Genomic DNA, 25,547 nt, shown 5'->3' on the forward strand with positions numbered 1-25,547 from the left:
TCTCTTGCTCCTGTTATTTGCCCCTCAGTGTAATGGCCTGTCTCAATTAACAACAATAAATTGTGAAAGAAAGCTAGAAGAGGGCATTCCAGAGATTGATTTTCTTACCAGAAGTCAATATTTGTATTACTGAACAATTAAAGTTTCAGGATTTCCGGGTAAAATTTTATTTTTTAAAGTAAATATATTCCATCGTACATTGAAGAATGACAGCTGCTGAAGAATAAAATTTTAATCTGACAGGGGACTGTGCAATGATCACCAATAGTTCTTACCAAATTATAAAAGAGGAGAATGCCTTTATAAAATTCAGTAAAATAACTGTCTTAAAGCAGTAGTAAACTGCAGGTAAAAAACAAAAATAAAAAATCCCCTGCAAGGAAATGTTATAATGTGCTAATATGCATCACATACACACATTATGAATGACTTGCCTTAAAACGAAGCCCTCCAGCAGCGCGCTTGCACTGCTGCAGATGCTTCAATCTTCACCGGTCTTCCTTCCGGGTTTGTGAGCTCAGGCCATCTGACTGGCCGAGCCGCAGTGACGTCACTCCTACGCATGCATTCGGGAGTCCCGGCCATGGCACAGTACTCTGAAGAAACAGCATGGGTATAAAGAGTGAATACAGTCAAGTCCATAAATATTTGGACATTGACACAATTCTAACATTTTTGGCTCTATACACCACCACAATGGATTTGAAATGAAACAAGCAAGATGTGCTTTAACTGCAGACTGTCAGCTTTAATTTGAGGGTATTTACATCCAAATAAGGTGAACGGTGTAGGAATTACAACAGTTTGCGTGTGTGTGTGTGTGTTTGTGTCGATGTCCCAATATTTATGAACCTGACTGTATTTCCTAAATGGTGCATGTTTAGGCGATATTAATTCTACCTACAGGTAAGATTTAATATAAGCTTACTTGCAGGTAAAAGTTACAAATTATAGTAATAATGGAGATTACTGCCACTGTAACACTTTGTTTATCTTTACAGCTTTTTCTTGGCTGTTTGCATTATACTAGTTATCTTTAAAACTCAGACTAAACATTTATTATGTAATGATTCAAATTTCCAGAGCCACGTTAGGTGGGCATTAGCCCTTACTGGTAATCATGCTCCCTAATGTACTGTGGGTTGAATTTAAGTGAGTACCAAAAGAAGAGTTGGAACATGTGCATCTTTTCTAGACAAGTCAGGAAAGGTCACAGTAGCTGATTAAAGGGGTTCTTCTTAAAGCTGGCCATACACTAGTAGATTTTGATTTGCATGAAAGTTCTTCCAGTACATTCAAATGTCATTTGAAAGTACTTCACAGTTTTGTTTGGAATGAATGTAATTTCCCGAAAAAACACATTTACTGCTGGAAAAAATATACGACTGGTTCCTTCGAATTTTCTTGTCACTGCAGTCACTCATATCCATTGAAGTATTATACCCAAAAGCAAACATTTTATTATATTCTATTATATTCCACAGTGGCTAAGTGGTTATCACTTCCTCCTAAGCAGAACTAGGTGTGACGATTGCGGCGTCAGACCCCTGACCTTCTCACCAAACTTGTGACCGAAGGACTAGCCAATCTGAAACCGCGATGTCACGTGCGTAACAATGCCACACCCAGCTGCACCCTGCACAATGATTTTCCAGCTCGTGGACCACCAATCGATGTACCGGCAGCCTGAATGCGCTTGTTAGTGGGTCAGGTTAATTACGCAATTTAACCCTTCACACTGCCACCACCTCCTTTTTGTACAGAGAAAGCGGAAACTCAGCAAGCTCAGCAATAACTCTATGATGGTTGAGATAATCGTCTGTATAGCACTGTCATCGCAGGCAGGTCATACAGAGGGTTAAACAAACACAGTAGCGCTTTTTTAGAGGCAGGAATTCGTAAGTTGCAATAAAGAGCTATAGAAACAGTTCAACGCTTTCAGAAGGAAAGATTTATTACTAAAAGGTCAAAAGGGTGCAATAAAAATATTTACAGAAAAAAGATGTAACCAATATATATATACAAATATACAGAGAACAACAGCACAGCAAAGAGGTAACAGAAAGGAGGTTAAAGTACTTGCCAATCGGCCTTGGGTTTCAAAGCAAAAGGGCACGTCTCCTAGGTTGGTTCTGATGTTAAAAGGGAGAATTCTTCAACTCTTAGGCCTGACAGCCCATTTTGTATTCGCCCAGCAGGGGGTGTCTCTGAAGTCATGGACCAATGCCTCATTTAATGAGGGATCGTCTAGGCCAGTGGTGGGCAACCTTTTTTTTCAACTGAGCCAAATCTCGCCAAAACCATGATTGAAATTTATTTTGAGAGCCACATTTTTAAAACTGAAAATACATCTCCCATATAGTAATTCATCCCCCATAGTGTAATTCATCCCCCATGGTGTAATTCATCCCCCATAGTAATTCATCCCCCATATAGTAATTCATCCCCCATATAGTAATTCATCCCCCATATAGTAATTCATCCCCCATATAGTAATTCATCCCCCATAGCAATTCATCCCCCGTATAGTATTTCATCCCTCGTATAGTATTTCATCCCCCGTATAGTATTTCATCCCCCATATAGTATTTCATCCCCCATATAGTATTTCATCCCCCATATAGTATTTCATCCCCCATATAGTATTTCATCCCTCATATAGTATTTCATCCCTCATATAGTATTTCATCCCTCATATAGTATTTCATCCCCCCATATAGTATTTCATCCCTCATATAGTATTTCATCCCCCCATATAGTATTTCATCCCTCATATAGTATTTCATCCCTCATATAGTATTTCATCCCCCCATATAGTATTTCATCCCTCATATAGTAATTCATCCCTCATATAGTATTTCATCCCCCCATATAGTATTTCATCCCTCATATAGTAATTCATCCCTCATATAGTATTTCATCCCCCCATATAGTATTTCATCCCCCCATATAGTATTTCATCCCTCATATAGTATTTCATCCCCCCATATAGTATTTCATCCCCCCATATAGTATTTCATCCCCCCATATAGTATTTCATCCCTCATATAGTAATTCATCCCTCATATAGTATTTCATCCCTCATATAGTATTTCATCCCTCATATAGTATTTCATCCCCCATATAGTAATTCATCCCCCCACATAGTATTTCATCCCCTCATATAGTATTTCATCCCTCATATAGTAATTCATCCCTCATATAGTATTTCATCCCTCATATAGTATTTCATCCCCCCATATAGTATTTCATCCCTCATAAAGTAATTCATCCCCCATATAGTATTTCATCCCCCCATATAGTATTTCATCCCTCATATAGTAATTCATCCCTCATATAGTAATTCATCCCTCATATAGTAATTCATCCCCCCATATAGTATTTCATCCCCCCATATAGTATTTCATCCCTCATATAGTAATTCATCCCTCATATAGTAATTCATCCCTCATATAGTAATTCATCCCTCATATAGTATTTCATCCCTCATATAGTATTTCATCCCTCATATAGTATTTCATCCCCCCATATAGTATTTCATCCCTCATAAAGTAATTCATCCCTCATATAGTATTTCATCCCCCACAGTACTATTCCCCCCCCCCCCCTTCTAGTAAGCCAAGTCCCCCGTGTCAATTCACTTACCTTTTGCGTTCCTCTCGCTGTCTTCCCGCGCCGTTCGGGTCTTCAGGGCGGACTGTGAGAGGAGCCTAGCTCCCCTCCCCTCACGTTCGGCACGCTGCCCCGCCTACACACATCCTGACAGCCACATCCGTAGGCCGGATTAAAAGGTCCGCGCGGACTTTTGGGGCTGCCAACCGAGAGGAGGCAGGGGAGCGGCCGACCGAGAGGAGGGAGGGGAGCAGGCGCCCGGCACACAGAAGAGCCGCATTAGACTGGGTAAAGAGCCGCATGTGGCTCGCGAGCCGCGGCTTGCCGACCACTGGTCTAGGCGGATACCTAAACCAGAGCCAAAATCTCTCATAGTTCATATTTTGCTCATAACTTTCCCTATGCACAAGTGACATGCCACCCGCGGGTAGATTAATATGCAGACGCCTCTGAGAAACGGTTACATATGAAATACATATTTGAAGGGTTCAAGAGATGTAATTTTCTGCTTTCCTAGGTATTCCAGTCAGGTAGTGTGACATATACAACTGTTTGTCTTCTCGTGGCCAATCTGAAGATATACCTGGTTTTTATATAAGTCTCTCATATTCCAAGATATGAGACATAGGGGGGAAAAATGGATTTTAAAAGTGTTATCTAGTCTCTACTCCTCTGGAATGTGTTTGAACTCAGGGGAAGGCTTGGGTTATCTTTTTACGATGTGCTAGATTGCACAGGTTCTTTGGACAGCGAGGCCCCAGCTCCCTTGAGGGTTTTATAGCTTGGGGCTCCCTGCGGTGCTCTGGCCTCCTGTGACACTGCCAACACATAGGCCATATGTCACTGTGGTTGAACAGAGAGGAAGAATGAGGGGGATATGTTTGTACAAGATGGAGGATCCTTTGCCAAGATGGATATTGGAGCCAAAATGGTTGAACCGCGTCCATCTCTGTGGGCATGATTGCTACACTAGGGTCATCTGTTTGAATCTCAACAAGGGCACTGCCTGGAATTTGCACGTTTTCCCTGTGCCAGCGTGGGTTTCCTCAGGGTACTGTTTTCCTCCCACACGCCAAAGACATGCGGGTAGGTTAATTGGCTCCTGTCTAAATTGGCCTTAGAATGTATGAATGTGAGTTAGGGACTTTAGATTGTAAGCTCCTTGAGGGTTAGGGAATGTGAAATATACACTATATTGCCAAAAGTATTAGGATACCCCTCCAAATCATTGGATTCAGGTGTTCCGATAACCTCCATGGCCACAGGTGTATAAAAGCAAGCACCTAGGCATGCAGACTGCTTCTACAAACATTTGTGAAAGAATGGGTCGCTCTCAGGAGCTCAGTAAATTCAAGCAGGTTGCCACCTGTGCAATAAGTACATCTGTGAAATTTCCTTTCTACTAAATATTCCACAGTCGTGCTATTATAACCAAGTGGAAGAAACTGGGAACAGCAACTCAGCCATGAAGTGGTAGGCCATGTAAAATGACAGAGCGAGTCAGCGCATGCTAAAGTGCACAGTGCGCAGAAGTCGCCAACTGTCCTCAGTCCATAACTAAAGACCTCCAAACTTTGTGTGTGTAGAGAGATTCATGGAATGGGTCTCCATGGCTGAGCAGCTGCATCCTAGCCTTACATCACCAAGTGCAATACAAAGCGTTGGATGCAGTGGTGTAAAGCATGCTGCCACTGGACTCTAGATCAGTTTAGACATGTTCTCTGGAGTGACTAATCATGCTTCTCTGTCTAGCAATCCAATGGACTTCTCTGGGTTTGGCAGTTGCTAGGAGAACGGTATTTGCCTGACTGCATAGTTCCAAGTGTAAAGTTTGGTGGAGGGGGGTTATGGTCTTGGGGTAGTTTTTCAGGGGTTGGGCTTGGCCTCTTAGTTCCAGTGAAGGGAACTCTTATGGCGTCAACATAACAAGATATTTTGGACAATTTCATTCTCCCAACTTTGTGGGAACAGTTTAGGGATGGCCCCTTGCTGTTCCAACATGACTGTGTGTGTGACAATGCACAAAGCAAGGTCCGTAAAGACATGGGTGAGAGAGTTTGGGGAGGAGGAACTGACCTCAACCTAATAGAACACCTTTGGGATGAATTAGAGTGGAGACTGTGAGCCAGGCCTTCTCTTCCGACATCAGTGTCTGACTTCACAAATGCGCTTCTGGAAGAATGGTCAAACATTCCCATAGACACCCTCCTAAACCTTATGGACAGCCTTCCCAGAAGAGTTGAAGCTGTTATAGCTGCAAAGGGTTGGCCAACTCAATATTGAACCTTATGGACTAAGACTGGGATATAGTGTATGTAAAGCTCTGTGTGAATTGACGGCACTATACAAGTACCTGTAATAAATAAAAATAAACTCTCAACTTACCAATTCACAGTCGTGATGGCTGCATTTGCGCTTTTTTTTTTTTTTTCACCTGGTGAGCCAGTCAGTAAGTCTGTTATATTCCAAACAAACCAACCCTTTTGCAGATGTAGCAGTTAGAGGGATGAGACAAACCATTTACTACTGACAGGGTGCTTACAATGATCAGCTTTTATTTATGTAAAACCTTTACCAAAAAAGGGAAAAAAGTCTTTCTGTAACTGCTGTTAAAGTATGAACTGGAGTTTGGCCTCAATTTGTTAGTGAATCTAAATCTGGTAGTACATCTAATACTCCCCTTCCCCCAAATTAACAATGCTGCAGTCCAAAGTTGCCCTGTGCACTTTCATCCAGAAAGGTGGCACTGTAATTCAGAAGGTGCATTACTGGCCTAAAAAGTTTAAGTATGATCCTATATGACATTTTATTTTCTACACTTGACCATACATGTCAGCTTTTTACCAGAATCATGTTTGCCTTTTGTTGTTTTAGAATAAGGAGAAAATCACATCCTTCACCCGAACGCCTAAGTTGGACAGGAATGAAGTTGGAAAAGAAATGAAAGAAAAATCTTCAATGAAAAGAAAACTACCCTTCACAATCAGCCCACCTAGAGAAGAAGAGAGAGATTCTGACACAGGTAGATGACCCAGAATGATACTGATGTCCTGTCATGTAATCTGTCCCTTTGTTCTTTCTAGGTAACTGTATTTAGCTGACTTTGAGCACTAAGTATTCACGTGATCTGCTTTGAAAGTAGCACACCATTGCTGCAGGTCTGTTTACAAGCCTTATGATTTCGAATATAATAACATGCTAAAAGTGACTATAAAGGCTCATTCAATGAGCAATGCACAGAACAAAATGCAGTATACATAGCAATGCATCAAGAACAACCTTGTACTGATTGGTTTTAGCAAAGCCTTGCTCATGCAGTCGTACTACAGTGAACACCCCAGTAAAGGCCATATTTGCCTGCATGGGGGATGCACAGGTGTTCCTTGCCTCCCTCTGCAAGAAGTCCCAGTACATGTCAATGTGGGTCATGCACCCACACAATTGTCAGATTATGAGCAGCTGCTGTGTCCTAATTGACATGAAAGGAACTACCTGCACAGGGGAGGCACAGAACACCTATGCATCCCCGTGTACGTAAACACTGCCTTTGCAGAAGTGTACACTGTAGCTCGCCTGAGTGAACGAGGCCTAGAGGGTATTTTCTATTCTTCTCCTTGCACTGGTCACTGCATAAGTCTGCTAGTTTACAGGAATTGACAAAAAACAGTAGTGGAGATGTTGTAGCTAGATTTCACCAAAAATTTAACATCCTCCATATCACCCACCTTGGAGCATCCTTTTCACCCCTCTCCTTTTTTTATTATTTTTGTAAAATAATCATTCATTGCTGTAATCTTCCTTATGGTCTTTTAACATCCTCTTATTCTCCTGACTGGGTGGTTGGGTCCTTAATGCTGCAGGGAATGTCATCACATCAAATGTTGGCAACATTCTCTGCAGAATTTACCTGTGAGTCTAAGGCAACCTGATGACTCGCTTACAGTGGGTGGGCCCTTGACACCCTCTGCTTAGAGGAAGTGGGTTGAATGACTCCATAGCCCTTTAAAAAATGGAATTGGACTGGACCATGGAAGAACAATTCTGTTACCGGAGAGGCTACTTTAAAAAAACATTAATGAAAATGGAAACTGCAGTTGAACGCCTCAAATTTTTTTTTTCCTTAACTGAAAAATACTTTGCTTACACCCTGACTGGTGTAAGGATCCCAAACCTCTGGACTGCACTACACTGTGTTAGAGCACCTGCTGTAATGATTTAAGATCCTCAGCTTACCCAGAAACTCTGTGGAAAACCTGAGACAAGGGTAGTAGTTGAAGAATATTTTTCAATGTTCTATATAGTATGGTTTCTTTGTAATGTTCATTTCTGCATTTTATATAGTGGTGTTGGAGTCAAAAGAATAAGCAGATTTTGCATTTTTATGCAGGTTCTGCTTTAAGATTTTCAAATCATATACCAGGCGTTCTGTTTATTGTTAGACTAGACAGATATGTCACTGACATGACAGAGCTACAGTTTGTTTGGTTGCCTCTCTCTCCTCCTCTCTCAATATTGATGGCTTGTCACATTTTCATTGTTATGCAAACCAGTATGTAGCTCTAGTCAGTATTTCTATGGCTTCCTGAAGAGCACTTCACTTTGTACAGATTGGTCTGCTCTTTGTTTTCAGTTTATTTTTCAGTTACATGTACAGGAGTTCACTAAAAATGGGTAGTACACTGAATGGAAGAGCATAAAGTGAATATTACTGGGGTGAATTGAAACACACGTGTAAGTGCACATTAGTAATGATAGCATTGCCTGTAGCTGTTATTCATGAGCTGTTTTCCTGTAACAAGGCTTAGATGCTTCAGACCAGGGGTATTGAATTAAAATTCAAGGAGGTCCAGTCACTAAAATTTTCTTCTGACCAAGGTCCGAATAGGGTGTGCCCATCAGTGTGCCCCCTTACATTAGGTGTCACCATCGGAGTGCAACTTTACTTCAGGTATCCCCATCACATTGTCACCTTACATCAGGTATTCCTGTCAGAGTGCCCCCTAAAAAATGGGCCCGTCAGAGTGCTCCTTAACATAAAATGGGCCTGTCAGAGTGCCCCTTAACATAAAATGTGCTCGTCAGAGTGCCCCTCAACATAAAATGTGCTCGTCAGAGTGCCCCTCAACATAAAATGTGCTCGTCAGAGTGCCCCTCAACATGAAATGTGCTCGTCGGAGTGCCCCTCAACATAAAATGTGCTCGTCGGAGTGCCCCTCAACATAAAATGTGCTCGTCAGAGTGCCCCTCAACATAAAATGTGCTCGTCAGAGTGCCCCTCAACATAAAATAAGGGGCATGTTGATGGGCACATTTTTTGTTGAGAGGCACTCTGATGGGCATATTTATATTAAGGGGCACTGAGGAGCACATTTATATTAAGGGACACTCTGATGGATACATTTTATGTTAAGGAGCGCTCTGATGGGCACATTCTATTTTGTGCCCATCAGTATTACCCTTAACATTCAATGTCCCTGTCAGCGTGCCCCTGTAAGACTACACCCTACCTTGAGGGCAGACGGGAGATTTACCAGGATCCTTGCTGGACGCTTGTGTACAGGCAGGGAGCAGGAGCCGGAGAGACAGTGAGCTGAAAGGGGCAGGGCGAACACGTGATGTCATGTCGCTGTGATGACCGCCCTGCTCAGCAGAGGATCTGTCATTGCGGGCTGGCGGCCTGGGCGGCTGTGCTACAGGAACCGTTCGCAGACCGTGGTCCGCCATTTAGTGACCACTGCTTTAGACTGTTTGGAAACAGAACAAATCCTTTTGCTTTGTGGTAATAGATTTGATTTTTTTTGCATTTGTATTCCAAAGTAATGGTTAGTAAACATTATATGCATTGAATTTTGTTGGATATTTGCAAGCATGAACTGTAAACGCTTATAGATCTTGAAACTCTGGTCTGAGGTTGAATAAGGACCAGAAGATTTTTGCTGCACAAGGTTAAGTGGTCACATTTTGGTAGATGTAGGTCACACACTCTTACTTTGGAACAGATGTTACATTCTTTATGTGGATAGTTATACATGTGCTGTTCTTGCAGATATTTAATGTTTAATGCTATAAGTAAATGGTCTAAACAACATCTGTGCTTTTCACTAAAATTAGATCCTGTCAGTTGACAATAAAGAGTCTTTATTTCTAGTAATGTGCAGGTGTAGCCACCAACAGAATCTTCATATCCTCTTGAAATTTTTTCTACATCACTTCTGAGGTAGAAATGACTGCTGGCATGTGTGCTGTAGTCACTATAGGGAGAGGAGTGTTTAAAAATAGCATATGAGGAGCGTTTACTCTGAAGATTCACTCTGCTGTTGTGGAGAAGTGGCTGGCAACCTGTTTTTGTAGCATGTGGACAAAATGCAACGCACAAGAGAAATAGTTGCAGATATAAGCATCTCCGCTTGCACTTGATTGCCCAGATGTCATTCTCACACTTAATTATTGTAAATATATTTTAAAATAGTATTTAACCCTAAAACAAAAAAATATATTTCTTGATCATACATTACATGACACAGACATATTACTAGATGACTGGGTTGTATGTTGCTACCCTCAGGTGATTGGACACTGGCAAACAGAGCTGTAAAGAGCCCCAAATAACCCTTCCCACTGATGGTTATCCTTGTTTATTGCCAGTATCCTTAGGTGATAAATGCTGTCTTTTTTCCTCTGCTTACTTTTTTTTTTTCTGTATTTCCTTCTCTGACTTGGCTACATACTAGCCCTTCTGATTACCTATACAGATTCCAGAATAGTAAGGAAGGTCCTGTGTGTGTGTTTGTGTGCACATACACACTCACCGGCCACTTTATTAGGTACACCTGTTCAATTGCTTGGTAGCACAAATTGCTAATCAGCCAATCACATGGCAGCAACTCCATTCATTTAGGCATCTAGACATGGTGAAGATGACTTGCTGAAGTTAAAACCGAGCATCAGAATGGGGAAGAAAGGGGATTTAAGTGACTTTGAATGTGACATGGTTGTTGGTGCCAGACAGGCTGGTCTGTGTATTTAAAAACTGGTGATCTACTGGGATTTTCCCGCACAACCATCTCCATGAATGGTTCAAAAAAGAGAAAATATCCAGTGAGCGGCAGTTGTGTAGACAAAAATGCCTTGCTGATATGAGAGTCAGAGGAGAATGGGCAGACTGGTTCGAGATGATAGAAAGGCAACAGTGATTCAAATAACCAAGGTATGCAGAATATACTTTTTGGTATCAGCGATCAGGCTGGTGGTAGTGGTGTGATGGTGTGGATATTTTCTTGACACTAGCAAGGTGTATCTAACAAAGTGGCCAGTGTGTATGTGTGTGTATGTGTATATATATATATATCTGAGAGAGAAAGAGAAGTCTTGGGGAAGCTTTGATGAACTTCGGTTACAGTGCCGCTTTTGGGCAGCCAACATGAAATTGACTGTGCATACTCTGCAGAATTTTGGGTGGATCCTCAGAATAGGAGGGGGATTTGGAGAGGGAGGGTTATGATGAGGGTTGGGAGCAGATATTGTGTTCTGGGAGGGATTTTGGAGCAGGGGGTTTGTGCTAGGGTGATTTGAGGGGCTGAGAGGGATTGAGGAGTGGGTTGTGCTAGGAGAGGGGGGATTTGAAGGGGAGTTGTGTTAGGAGGGAGGATTTTGGAGCGAGGGGTTTGGGCTCAGAGTAGGACTTGCGTGAGGGAAGGGGGTTTGTGCTTGGAGAGGGGAGATTTGGGGGGAGGTTGTGCTAGGAGGGGAGATTTGGGGGGGGAGGGAGAGGTTGTACTAGGAGGGAGGATTTGGGAGTGGGGGGGGGTGTTAGGAGGGAAGATTGGGGAGCAGTGGATTTGTGTAAGGAGATGGGACTAGGGAGCCGAGGGCTTGTGTTAGGAGGGGGCAACCCATGCATCTAGCAAATGAGAATACTTTTGCGCCTGCTAAAACTCATGCTTCCACAATACCATTCGTTTTGGTGTGATTTTAAAATCATGCAGGCACCTTTTCATGTGCATAGAGCAGTCCATTAAAAAAACACGACGTGGGGGAATGTGCAAAGCAGCGCACTCGGATGCTCTTCCTGGTGTGAACAAGCCATCAGACTGGTGTGCACTGGGATTGTGCTTAATTCTAAAGGGTGCCTTGACTTAAAAAAAAAAAAGTTTGAGAAACCGTGGTATAAACAAAGTGTCAGGCAAACTTCCACAGCCATCAGATTCAAGGAGAGTAGTCCTTTTGTTGTTGGTGGGGGATGCCTAGTGGGGACTTGTTAGCATCCTGGTTCAACAACAAACTGAACAGGTTCATGGCCTGGACCATAGATCCTTGAGCTTACGCATTGGACACTCTTGTCACTCCATGGAATCCATTTTGCCTGCTCTATACTTTTGTTTCACTCAAGATCTTTCTGCGACCACTGCACAGGATTGTGTTGGAGCGCATTTGCAGTGAATCCTGTGGCTCCAAACTGACCCAGGAGAGTTTGATAGTCGAACATACTCGAGCTTCTGGCAGACACCTCTTGGCCTCTTGCAGATCGCATAGATCTTCTATCTCAAGGCCCGATCTGTCATCCTGCTTTTCGGTCACTGGCTTTGACAGCCTGGCAGTTGGAGCCCAGGTCCTGAAGGACAGCAGCTTCTTCTTGCAAAATATACCATCACACATGGAAGGTTTAATTTGCATGGTGTGAATAGACAATGTTTCATTTTAGACAATTTCTCAGTGAGACGTATCAAGTCCATCTAAATCTGCTAGTCTAACAGTACCCTCTTCCTAGACTGACAATTCTGCTGTTCAGATATGTTTTCATTGCTCCTTCAGTGGAGTAGAGACACCTTAAAACAAGAAGTGTGTTACTGGGTGGATCACCAAGTGAAGATAAAGGAAAACAAGGCCAAAAAAAAAAAGCCACCATATTTAAAGGGATTGTAAAACAACCCATTCAGTTAAAAATAGAAATGGAAGGCAAAACATTTGTGTGTAGATATAAAAAAAAAAAAACTATTATAAATACCTCCCCACCCCCTTCCTTTTTTAGAAGTGATACCCTCAGTTCTCATTTTCTTGGACATCATACTACCACAAGATGCGACAAGAAGTGTGTACAAGTATTTGCAAAGGCTTGTCTAACTGAGCGGATTCACATCTATCCAGTTAATGCGAGTGGATAAATGTCAAAAGAACATTCAGCGCTAATAAAATTCAATCGTACATGCATATAAATAGATGGTGCATAATTAAATGGTATTGTGAACACCAGTAGATAATAAACTGTCTAAACGTCCACAGGTTGTAGTAACGGTGAATAAATATCTCCAACAAGAGTGTTCTTGTGGTGCATAGTGCAAAATTTCAAGGTAAGGTGGTGAAAAAATTAGTGACTTCCGTGACCATATTCATCCCACAGAGATGAGTGTAGATTACACTAACCAGAAAGCGCAATGGTAATGTGCATTTGAGTGTTAACCAACTCCTGGTCATCCGCCTACTGAAACTGGATCACAGAGAGGGTCATCAGGCTTGCGTCAGCTGGGCAAAGTATCACAACCTCAGGGTCTCCAGGTGTCAGGGGATGTGCAATCGTCTCACCAGCAGGGGGAGTTTAACCATTTCTGATGTGGCCACCAGATCATCCCAACAAGCCTTGAAGAGGGGGGGGGGCTTGGAAGTAACGAGCCAGAGCAACAGAAAGATCTAATAGTGTAGTACTTTATTATCCACAGGGGTAAATTGAACAAAGCAATGTACTAAGGCCTTTGAAAACGTGCAACCGCACGCAATGCGTTAGGGAGGTGCCACATACCTTGTGACGTCACACCGCACGGCCCCTGTGGACGGCCGGCGGCCATTTTTGAATTCCCTGTCACCAGCTGCTTACTACTGTATGTGAGTAGTACATTCTATTACTTTGTTCAATTTACCCCTGTGGATAATAAAGTACTACACTATTAGATCTTTCTGTTGCTCTGGCTCGTTACTTCCGAGCCCCCCCCTCTTCAAGGCTTGTAGGGATGATCTGGTGCCCACATCAGGAATGGTTAATCTCCCCCTGCTGGTGAGACGATTGCACATCCCCTGACACCTGGAGACCCTGAGGTTGTGATACTTTGCCCAGCTGACGCAAGCCTGATGACCCTCTCTGTGATCCAGTTTCAGTAGGCGGATGACCAGGAGTTGGTTAACACTCAAATGCGCATTACCATTGCGCTTTCTGGTTAGTGCAATCTACACTCATCTCTGTGGGATGAATATGGTCACGGAAGTCACTAATTTTTTCACCACCTTACCTTGAAATTTTGCACTATGCACCACAAGAACACTCTTGTTGGAGATATTTATTCACCGTTACTACAACCTGTGGACGTTTAGACAGTTTTTTATCTACTGGTGTTCACAATACCATTTTATTATGCACCATCTATTTATATGCATGTATGATTGAATTTTATTAGCGCTGCATGTTCTTTTGACATTTATACTTTGGAGGCTCCTGGTGTTCGCCTTTCATGCTAGTCGCTTTTTGGATTTTATCCAGCGCTCATATCGTTTCTGTTTTGAATGCGAGTGGATAACCCAGCATTAGAAATAGTTTAGCAGTAAAGACAAGCCATGTCCTCTCGTTTCACCAACTTCGAATACCACCAAGCGTCATACAGATAAAGTAGTTATGTTTCAACGACCCACGCGGTTAAAGTTCGGCAAGTTTTCGGAGAAACTTCATTTGCTGAAACTGTGTGTGTATAAGCATGTATATTATAATGACGTATATACAGTTAAGTCCATATATATTTTGCCACAGGCACAATTTTAGTTTTTTTTTCAGGTATTGACCAAAACATATTCAAGCTATAGTTCTATAATGGATATGGGCTGAAAGTGCACGCTCTTAATCAAAAGCTGTTTCATGGCCAGGTGTGGGCTACTCCTTCATTATTTCTTCATCAGTTAAGCAGGTAAAAGGTTTGGAGTTGATTCTAAGTGTGTTATTTGCATTTGGAATCTATTGCTGTGAACTTACATCATGCATTCAAAGGAGCTGTCCATGCAAGTGAAACAGACTATTGTAAGGCTTCAAAAGCTAAACAAATACGTCAGAGAGAGAGCAGCAACATTGGGAGTGGCCAACTCTACAGTTTGATACATTCTGTGGAAAGAAGTACGCACTGGTGAGCTCAACAACATAAAAAGGCATGGACGTCCACGGAAGACAACAGTGGTGGATGATGACAGGACCCTCTCTATGGTAAAGAAAAACCCATTCACAACATCCATACAAGTGAAGGACACTCTCCAGGAGGGTTCACCACAAGGTGCAAACCATTCATAAGCCTGAAGAATAGAAAAGCCAGATTAGACTTTGCCAAAAAAATCTAAAAGAGCCAGACCAGTTATGGAAACGTATTCTTTGGACAGATGAAACTAAGATTAATCTGTACCAGAATGACGGGAAGACAAAAGTGTGGAGAAGGCTTGGAACAGATCATGATCCAAAGCACACAACGTCATCTGTAAAACATGGTGGAGGCAGTGTGATGGCATGGGCATGCATGACTTCCAGTGGCACTGGGTCATTGGTGTTTATTGAAGATGACAGAAGTAGCTGGATGAATTCTGCAGTGTTTAGAGATATACTGTTAGCCCAGATTCAGCCAAATGCAGCAAAGTTGATTGGACGGCGCTTCACAGTACAGATGGACAATGATCCAAAACACACTGCAAAAGCAACCTTTTGAAGCTTTTGAAGGAAAAGAAGTGTAATATTCTGCAATGGCCGAGTCAATCACCTGATCTCAACCCAATTGAGCATACATTTCACTTGCTGAAGGCAAAACTAAAGGCATAAAGACCCCCAAACAAAGAACTGAAGACTGCTGCAGTTAGAGCCTGGCAAAGCATCAGAAAGGTGGAAAAGGTGGTAATGTCCATGGGTTCCAGACTTCAGGCAGTCATTGCCAGTAAAGGATTCTCCACAAAATATTAAAAATGAACATTTTATTGATGATTATATTCAATTGTCCATTTACTTTTGGTCCCTTGAAAAAGGGGGGTTGGCTAATCCTAAGAGCTGTAATTCCTAAACCCTTCCTCCAATTTGGATGGAAATATCCTCAAATGTAACCTGAGACTGTGTGTTTAAGCCCATATCCATTATATAACTAAAGCTTGAATATATAAATAGAACCTTTGCGCTTCTATGAACCAAAAACAAACTTACTCATAGTAATTGTGTAAAATGCTGTAGCATAAACCATTTGTAGCCGCTATTGCACACAACCCCTATCTCATATAAGGCAAAAAAAAAATCACTATATTATAGCTAATATATTTTGGTCAATACCTGAAATAAACTAAATTGTGCCTGTGTCCAAATATATATGGACCTAACTGTATACTGTCAACAGGTGGGATCTGGGGGCTTCCAGATTCCGATAAGCTCCCCCCCCACCCCAGACCACCACCCAGAGGAAGAGGCCCTTGTCCCCATCAACATGGCGACAAGGTACGTTGAGGGAGGGGGGGGGGGCTTTGGCAGGGGCCCTGCCCCTGCTGAGCTGTATGCTTGGATAAGGGTCTGGCACGGATTTTGGGTAGGACCCCACTTTTTTCTTTTTTTTTTTTTCTTGTGTGTGTGTTTTTTCTTGGCATGGGGTTCCCCTTAAAATCGTTTTTTGTTTTGGTTTTTTTTTGGGGGGGGGGGTTGTCTTGTTGGGTTTTTTTTTGGTTTTTTTTCTTAATGCCAACATTCTTTTGTTTGCATTCAGCTGTCAGCATTTGTTAAGGATGCCGCGGCCACCTGCTCCTAAATAACCTGCTGCTTAGCAGTGGTTAGCGCCCTGAAGGGGTGTTTAGTGTTTTTTTTTCTGCCAGAAAATCGATCTCAAACGCAAACCAGAGTTTTTTTTTTTTTCTGTTCCTAAATGTTGAGCTTAAAAAACACTTTTAGACTCTTAATGCTACTGCTAGGGGTGTTTTTTAAGCTAGGATGCCTTAAAGCGGTAGTAAAGCATTTAAAAAACAAAAAAAGAAAACAAGGCAACGGCATAATGTACTAGTACGCATCACATACCAGCACATTATGTAAAACTTACCTTAAAACGAAGCCCTCCAGCGGCGCTCTGTCACCACTGAAAAGGCTTCAATCTTCGCCTGGTCTTCCTTCTGGGTTCGCAAGCGCTGGCCATCTCAAAGGCTGAGGTGCGATGATGTCGCTCCCGCGCATGCGCACGTGAGTCACGGGCCACGCACTGAAGGTGCGGTACAGGTTCCTTCAGAGCATATGCTCCAGCTAAAAAATAACGAATATCTCCTGAACGTTGTACGTTTGGAGATATTAATTTTACCTACAGGTAAGCTTTATTGTAAGCTTACCTGTAGGTAAAAATTAACAAAAATTAACGCTTTAAGAGGGTCGGTCCAACTAAAATTTTAGTTATAGGTGAAACGAAGTCATTACCTACAGGCCCACCTTTACATCTTCCAGGACCTCCCAGTAGCATTTTGCCATAATGTGAAGTAGATACATCCAACTGGGAAAACAGGATTCTCTCAAAATGTCCACTGCACACATGGCAGTCCCTGGACAAAAGCAGAGATTTCTCTGATCAACTGCCCGCTAAATATAAGACATTTTCAAGTGGTTTTAACTTTCTATCTTTTAAAATAATCATTTTCGGTGGACTGACTCTTTAATATCATTAAGGCGTTCAAGTACACAGTTGGGAAAATGATGCTTATAGACTTATTGGGACCCCTGCACATCAAGAAAACACATAAAAGCTTCCTCGGTAGCATGAATGAACAAAAAATGCATGTACATTTCGTTTTAACGCTCGTTGATCTGCGTTTTAGCACACTTATAAAATGCAAATCTAACGCATAGGCACCTAAACAACAGTTGTTTTTGTCCTGTTCACACTACAATGCTGCGTTGTCCTGCATTGAGTTGCGTTAAAATGCATACATGTTACTTTTTGATGTAACACAGGTCAACACTGCATTGTAGTGTGAACAGGACACTTAACAAACCTTGGTTTGGTATGTGTCTGTGCATTGACTTGCATTTTACAAGTTTGGTAAAATGCAGATGAATGCACGTCAACACGTGATAAACCGCCACTAAAATGCATAGAAATGTACATGCATTTTACATACACTTTAGCGCAGGTCAGTGTGAATGTACCCTTAGAGTAGAATGCACAAGCCCATATCAACAAATCAGACTAAAGGCATATCACTGGAAGATTATTATTCATTGGTTGCTTTGAGTTTACTCATCTTTGTACTTAGCTTTTTGACTAAAGATTGAGAGGTAAATTTCTTGGAGGACAGGTTTCCTTGCAAAGGTGCCTTCTCTTTTATGCTTGTGCTATCAAACTGTCCTCTTCTTTACTTGTTTCCTTCTTCCCTTCTTTCCTGTGCCTTTTTAATCCTGTAGATTCTGAAGCAGGACACACAAGTGAAAACTGGGGCGAACGATTAACGTCCTCTTACAGCACATATGCAGGTAAAATGAACTGTACATATATTACATGGCACGTTTTTTCCATTTGGATATGAAATCACTCTTCATCAGTTTCTAAGCAAGTCCTATACATCTGTTTGAAGAATGATACTGGCTGTTGTTGCCTATTTGCTTAAAGATACTTTAGACTGGTTTTGTTATAACGCTGTTGGCTTCATTTGTATTGCAAGATAACCTTACAATTGTAGAAATGAAGAACACATACTGTATATCCTTGTAACCCTCTGATTACAACTTTGCTTAAAGTGGCTGTAAGCCTCAGACATGAAGTATGAACATAGTCTGTACTCGTCTCAATTAAGAACACTAAGTGTAATTTCTGTATGTTGCTTCATTCCTCTATCAGCATGATTCACTTATGACTGTCTTTCCTGACACCAAGAGAAAAATGGTGACAGGGGTGTGACCTCCAGATTCACAGCCTCTGCTCTGTTCCTGTGAGTTGTGTGGAAGGAGGTGAATCGCTTCCTTCCAATCAACTCTGAGCTCTCCTCAATGACCCCTGCAGTGTGTAATTTCAGTTCTCTGACTCTTTTTTCTGAACTCTCGGACAAGCTTTATAAATTCAGCACTTTGAATGGCTGTTGAGAAGAAAGACTGCAGTTAAACAGGTACAACTTATGTAGGAGGGCTTGTGTCAGCTCTGTGTATCATCTGAGGCTGGTCACTTCACTGGGTATATGTAAGGGTTTACAGCCACTTTAAAGCCTGATGGAAGCTTCATCAGTTATTGAAATGCAGCCAAGATGTATAAACAGTAATAATTGAGGGCTTCTGTTTTTAGATTGTAACAGTCAACAGACCTGTTTTCTGTAGCAAAAGGTTGAAATATCTCGTGCTACCAGCACACTAGAGAGTCAGATCACTGCTTAACACAGAGTGCAGTAGTTCAAATCTCCAGCACTCTGACACTCAGTCCCTACCCAGTGCTCCAGTCAACAGGAGCAACACTTGACCGCAAAGTGGTAGGTCTTTTTGGGTCAGCGCTGGAAAAAGAGAAGAATATTGCAGTCAGAGCTGTGTCTTTTATTTTTTAAATTAAGTATTGGTATCTCAGGATGCCCTTGGCTGTGCATGGTTCTAGAAAGCATGTGCACAGTTGACTAGCAGAATACATAGGGACTGTTCCCTGAGGATGCATTCTTTATGCTGCTTCTTTTCTCTGTTTGTATACATTTTTCCTGAGAATAGACCGATGGCATGTGCTACAGTCAGGTCCATAAATATTGGGACATCGACACAATTGTAAAATTTTTGGCTCTATACACCACCACAATGGATTAATTTGAGGGTATTTGCATCCAAATCAGGTGAACGGTGTAGGAATTACAACAGTTTGCATATGTGCCTCCCACTTGTTAAGGGACCAAAAGTAATGGGACAGAATAATAATGATAAATCAAACTTTCACTTTTTAATACTTGGTTGCAAATCCTTTGCAGTCAATTACAGCCTGAAGTCTGGAACGCATAGACATCACCAGACGCTGGGTTTCATCCCTGGTGATGCTCTGCCAGGCCTCTACTGCAACTGTCTTCAGTTCCTGTTTGTTCTTGGGGCATTTTCCCTTCAGTTTTGTCTTCAGCAAGTGAAATGCATGCTCAGTCGGATTCAGGTCAGGTGATTGACTTGGCCATTGCATAACATTCCACTTCTTTCCCTTAAAAAACGCTTTGGTTGCTTTTGCAGTATGCTTTGGGTCATTGTCCATCTGCACTGTGAAGCGTCCAATGAGTTCTGAGGCATTTGACATATGAGCAGATAATATTGCCCGAAACACTTCAGAATTCATCCTGCTGCTTTTATCAGCAGTCACATAATCAATAAATACAAGAGAACCAGTTCCAATGTGCCATACATGCCCACGCCGTGATACTACCACCACCATGCTTCACTGATGAAGTGGTATGCTTAGGATCATGAGCAGTTCCTTCCCTTCTCCATAATCCTCTCTTCCCATCACCCTGGTACAAGTTGATCTTGGTCTCATCTGTCCATAGGATGTTGTTTTAGAACTGTGAAGGCTTTTTTAGATGTCGTTTGGCAAACTCTAATCTGGCCTTCCTGTTTTTGAGGCTCACCAATGGTTTACATCTTGTGGTGAACCCTCTGTATTCACTCTGGTGAAGTCTTCTCTTGATTGTTGACTTTGACACACATACACCTACCTCCTGGAGAGTGTTCTTGATCTGGCCAACTGTTGTGAAGGCTGTTTTCTTCACCAGGAAAATAATTCTTCGGTCATCCACCACAGTTGTTTTCCGTGGTCTTCCGGATCTTTTGGTGTTGCTGAGCTCAACGGTGCGTTCCTTCTTTTTAAGAATGTTCCAGACAGTTGTTTTGGCCACGCCTAATGTTTTTGCTATCTCTCTGATGGGTTTGTTTTGTTTTTCAGCCTAATGATGGCTTGCTTCATTGATAGTGACAGCTCTTTGGAGCTCATCTTGAGAGTTGACAGCAACAGATTCCAAATGCAAATAGCACACTTGAAATGAACTCTGGACCTTTTATCTGCTCATTGTAATTGGGATAATGAGGGAATAACACACACCTGGCCATGGAACAGCTGAGAAGCCAATTGTCCCGTTACTTTTGGCCCCTTAAGTGGGAGGCACATATGCAAACTGTTGTAATTCCTACACCGTTCACCTGATTTGGATGTAAATACCCTCAAATTAAAGCTGACCGTCTGCAGTTAAAGCACATCTTGTTAGTTTCATTTCAAATCCATTGTGGTGGTGTATAGAGCCAAAAATTTTAGAATTGTGTCAATGTCCCAATATTTATGGACCTGACTGTATGTAGACATTATTGTATTCATTCAATTGGTCAGTAACAAAATAGAAAAAAAATGTTTTTTTTTTGCAAAGATTAACATTTCCATCTATCCCAATAGGAAGATGCCAGTAGGCCATCCATTCTGTGTAAAATTACTCATGTTTTTGGCTTGACTGAAGCTCTCTTGTACGCTGTTACATATTAGCAGAACTTAAGGCATCATTTTGCAGATATACCACTGCTCCAGTAATGCAATTTTCAGTAAATACTCCTCCGTAAATTACATATTGTTCACATGTTGAATTGACCTGGTCTGTTTTGCAACATTAACATCTGAACAGCATCACTAGAGTTGTGGGGTAGGAGCTAGCAGATGGGGGATTCCATCCAGTTGCTCTGTGTGGTAGCTGAGTTTGGGAAATAAGCATTATTCTGCACTTTTTTAATACATTTTGAGTATTTATTAAGTTTTTCCTAGCATCAGTGTAATTTGTTTCCTCTTTTTGATTTTTGCTGCTGCGCTGTATTCCTATGAACATATACCCTATAGTATTGTACATTCTCTGGTTAGTGAATACCTATATCTCATTCATTGAAGTTGGCATCCTAGCTGTAAGAATGCAGTAAAAATGTATAATACTGATGAAACTGTCTAGTGTATCTTACTGCTGAACCAGCCAAATTGTGATCCAAATAGCGCCAGTTTAAAGTTCTTGTAGTTACATTTTTTACCTTCCTGGCACCTCCTCTTCTCTGTGCGCCACATATAGGAAACCGCTTCTTATTGTGGCACACCTGCTGGATAGTTCCTAAGCCACATTGCCTGCGTCTATAGACGCACAGTGTGGTTTGCTTCTGCCCCCCACTCCGTCACAGGATTTGACTGACAGCAGCGGGAGCCAATGGCTGTCTCAGCAAAGCCTGAGAGTGGGAAGACCAGCTGGAGAGAGAGTTCCGGGAGGTATAAGGGGGGTGAGGGGGTCCAAATTACCACCTAAACATTTTTTACTTTAATGAAGGGAATGTATTAAGGTAAAGAAATGTATAAAGGGTTACTAAACCCAGGACCCTGTATTCACTATATCTGGTCTCCCACAGTACACAGAACATGAAGTATAATTATTTTAGTAAATATCAACTGCTAATTACCTTTTGTCATCAGCAGTTAGAGCAGTCTTGTGACTTCTATCAGTGTCTAGCTGAGCTCTGGTTAAAGCTTGTAGGAGGAGTTTTTATTCTGCTCTAGGAGGATGCAGGACCCCTGACCTCTGTCTGGACAGAGTGACTCCAGACTGATTTTACTGTTGTGGGTTTAGTAATACTTTAAGACTGAGGGGGCCATCCATAGTTGCCTTGGCATAGTCTGATTTTCTCATGTTAACACATACATATATATATATATAATTTTTTATCTATTGTTTGCTCACAGAAAAGTTATTCATTGTGCTGTACTTGTGTAGAACAAAAATATTTGTTGCTCCATTCCCTGGTGTTTTTGCTAAAACATGCTTTAAAGCTAAACTCCAGAAAAGTTAAAAGAATAAAGAAATAGTGATAGTCATGTGATTGTTAGCGATGTCCTTTCTGTGTGATGATAACCAATGGGATGCTGTTCAACTTTGCCCACTGTCAAGCTCATGGAGCCACCCAGCAAATGGAGCTATTATAAAGAACCATGGTAAATTATGTTTGGCAGCAGCTATCCATGTAATTAGGTTGTGATACAGATGCTGCTAGCAATGCTTTCTCTCAGAATCTGGGGGTTATAAGGGAATCATACGACCAGCGGGCATTTGTCAGTGGGTTCAGGTTAGGAAATGAGGTTTATGGAAAAGTTATTTTCAAAATAAAATTTCCAGATTGAGCCTGCTTTTCTTCTTGCTCTTTCCTCATCTTATATCTTAGGGATCTCTTGACCCCCACTCCTTCTATTTCAATTCTGTATTTGCATTGGGTTTTACCTCTAATGGCAAACCTGCCCTCTGACTCATATGGCACTATTCAAATAGCAAATGCTCAGTATTGATAGGTGTTAACCCAAGGTTAAGGTACCTACATCCTAATTATCTATTCAAAAGATCTAAAGAGCAACAGGGGCAGTAGGATTTTCTTTGTACCGGCAAAGACAGACATTTAAAGGTTAAAACCTCACATGTTTATTACAGAAAGACATATTAAAACGACATTGCTTGTTTAAAAATCCCTCTGAATAGGCTGTACTACAATCACACCTATGGTGCTATCTCACACCCACACACTGTTATTCCAAAGTAAAGGTGAGTCTGTAGTCAGCCAATCTCGACATGTTTCGCAGTCTTCTGCTTTTTCAGGAGTATATTGAGGGAATACAGTTCTATAACAAATAAAAAAAATATACAAAATAATACAACATAATATCAAAAATCATAATGCAGCTTATAATATAATATGGGGTACATTGTAAATGATGACTGTCTTAGCACTTACCCTAGAACTCCGTATGGATCTATAGAGGCAGACCACAGTGAGGTGCCAAACAAAGATCCCCTGGGGCTAATGTGGGAGCAAGTCTAAAGGCCATAACTGCCTATATGCATATGATGAAGATTGTTTTAGAATAAACACCATGTCATGGCTATATCTGGTTTCAACTAGGAATAATAAGAGAAGGTATAAAACATACCAGGCCTGTAATAACACTTCGCTTCCAAAATGGGGCTTAAGCTGAACAGCATATGGTGCACACCTCTCAGGTCATACAATGTATAATAGTGCAATAAGATTATTTGGGTACTAAGCAGTGTGGTTGTTAAATCAAGGAGTTCAAAGAATGAGAGCATACCGCTGCATCTGAAAAAGGTAACATATATCATATATGCACCCGTGTCATAGCCATATTAATTTTCAAGTGGGAAAAATAGGAAAAGGTATAAAAACATACCAGCACCACACTTCCAGACTGGGGCTAATGGGAACAGCACATGGTGCACATCCCTCAGCTCACCAAGTGTATAATGCAACCTGAGCAATATGGTTGTTAGGTCAAAAAGTGAAAGCACAACACTGTATCTGCATAAGATAACCTATACACCTGTGTGTGTGTGTGTGTATGTATGTATATATATATCACATCAGATCTCAATGCGTAAAGATATGCTGGATATCTATACTGATATGGACTGGGTAATGTGTTAGGAACGTAAGGATGCCCCATTGTTTGATGGAAATGAGAATTATCAAGCTACAGAGGACTGAATTCAAAGACACCCCGAAAATCAAGTGAAAAAATTATGCAGTATACTAGTCCATTTTGCTGAAATTTCATTGCAGCAACTCAAAATGGTACTGAGTAGTTTGTATGGCCCCCATGTGCTTGTATGCATGCCTGACAACTTAAAGGCATGCTCCTAATGAGACAATGGATGGTGTTCTGGGGTACTTCATTCCAGATCTGCACCAGGGCATCACTGAGCTCCTTGACAGTCATGAGGTACAACTTGGCCGGGTTGGGTGGACCGAAACATGATATCTCAGAGGTGTTCTATTGGATTTAGGTCAGGCGAGCATGGGGGCCATTCAATGGTATTAGTTCCTCATCCTCCAGGAACTGCCTGCATACTCTCGCCTTATGAGGCCGGGCATTGTTTTGCACCAGGAGGAACCCAGGACCCACTGCAGCAGCATAGGGTCTGACAATGGGCCCAAGGATTTAATCCCAATTCCTAATGGTAGTCAGGGTGCCATTGTCTAACCTGTAGAGGTCTGTGCGTGCCTCCATGGCTATGCCTCCCCATATCATCGCTGACCCATCACCAAAATGGTCATGCTGAATGATGATACAGGCAGCACAACGTTCTCCACGGCTTCTCCAGACCCTTTCACGTCTGTCACATGTGCTCAGGATGAACCTGCTCTCATCTGTGAAAAGTACAGGCAAAATGCCAATCTGAGCTCTATGGTACCGGGCAATGAGCACAGGGTCCATTAGAGCACATCTGGCCCTCGGGCCACCCTCATGAAGTCTGTTTTTGATTATTTGGTCAGAGACATTCACACCAGTGGCCTGCTGGAGGTAATTTTGAAGGGCTCTGGCAGTGCGCATACTGTTCCTCCTTGAACAAAGGAGCAGATTCCGCTCCTCCTGATGGTTTAAGGAGCTTCTACGGCCCTGTCCAGCTCTCCTAGAGTAACTGCCTTTTCTCCTGGAATCTCCTCCATGCTCTTGAGACTGTGCTGAGAGGCACAGCAAACCTTCTGGCAATGGCATGTATTGATATGCCATCCTGGAGGAGTTGGACTGCCTGTGCAACCTCTGTAGGGTGCAAGTATCGCCTCAGGCTACCAGTAGTGACACTGACCCTAGCCAAATGCAAAACTAGTGAAAAACAGTCAGAACAGATGAGTAGGGAAAAAATGTCAGTGTCCTCCACCTGTAAAACCATTTCTGTTTTGGAGGTCTTTTCATTGTTGCCCATTTAGTGCACCTGTTGTTGAGTTCATTAACACCAAAGCAGCTGAAACTGATTAACAACCCCCTCTGCTACTTAACTGACCAGATCAACATCCCAGGAATTTAATTGACTTGATGCTATACTCTGATTAAAAAGAGTTCCTTTAATTTTTTTGAGGTGTGTGTGTGTGTGTGTGTGTGTGTGTGTGTGTGTGT

The 25,547-nt window shown here is 41.9% G+C and overlaps 1 protein-coding gene across 6 annotated transcripts in view; it reads left to right on the forward strand.

The window, feature by feature from the left end:
• ANKRD12 (ankyrin repeat domain 12) overlaps positions 1-25,547 on the forward strand; it is a 179,822-nt gene that overhangs the window by 76,304 nt on the left and 77,971 nt on the right. For 4 of the 6 annotated variants that reach the window (XM_089670995.1, XM_089670996.1, XM_089670994.1 and 1 more), the window contains 2 exons: positions 6,487-6,634; positions 18,038-18,106. In XM_089670995.1, coding sequence (XP_089527121.1) covers positions 6,487-6,634; positions 18,038-18,106 — 217 coding nt within the window. The remainder of the gene's footprint in view (positions 1-6,486; positions 6,635-18,037; positions 18,107-25,547) is intronic. The other 2 variants (XM_089670998.1, XM_089670999.1) reach the window with 1 other exon arrangement.

Source organism: Staurois parvus, unplaced genomic scaffold (genome assembly GCF_062004578.1).
Source record: "Staurois parvus isolate SC_StPar_1 unplaced genomic scaffold, SC_StPar_1.0 ptg000097l, whole genome shotgun sequence".
Classification (NCBI taxonomy): domain Eukaryota; kingdom Metazoa; phylum Chordata; class Amphibia; order Anura; family Ranidae; genus Staurois; species Staurois parvus.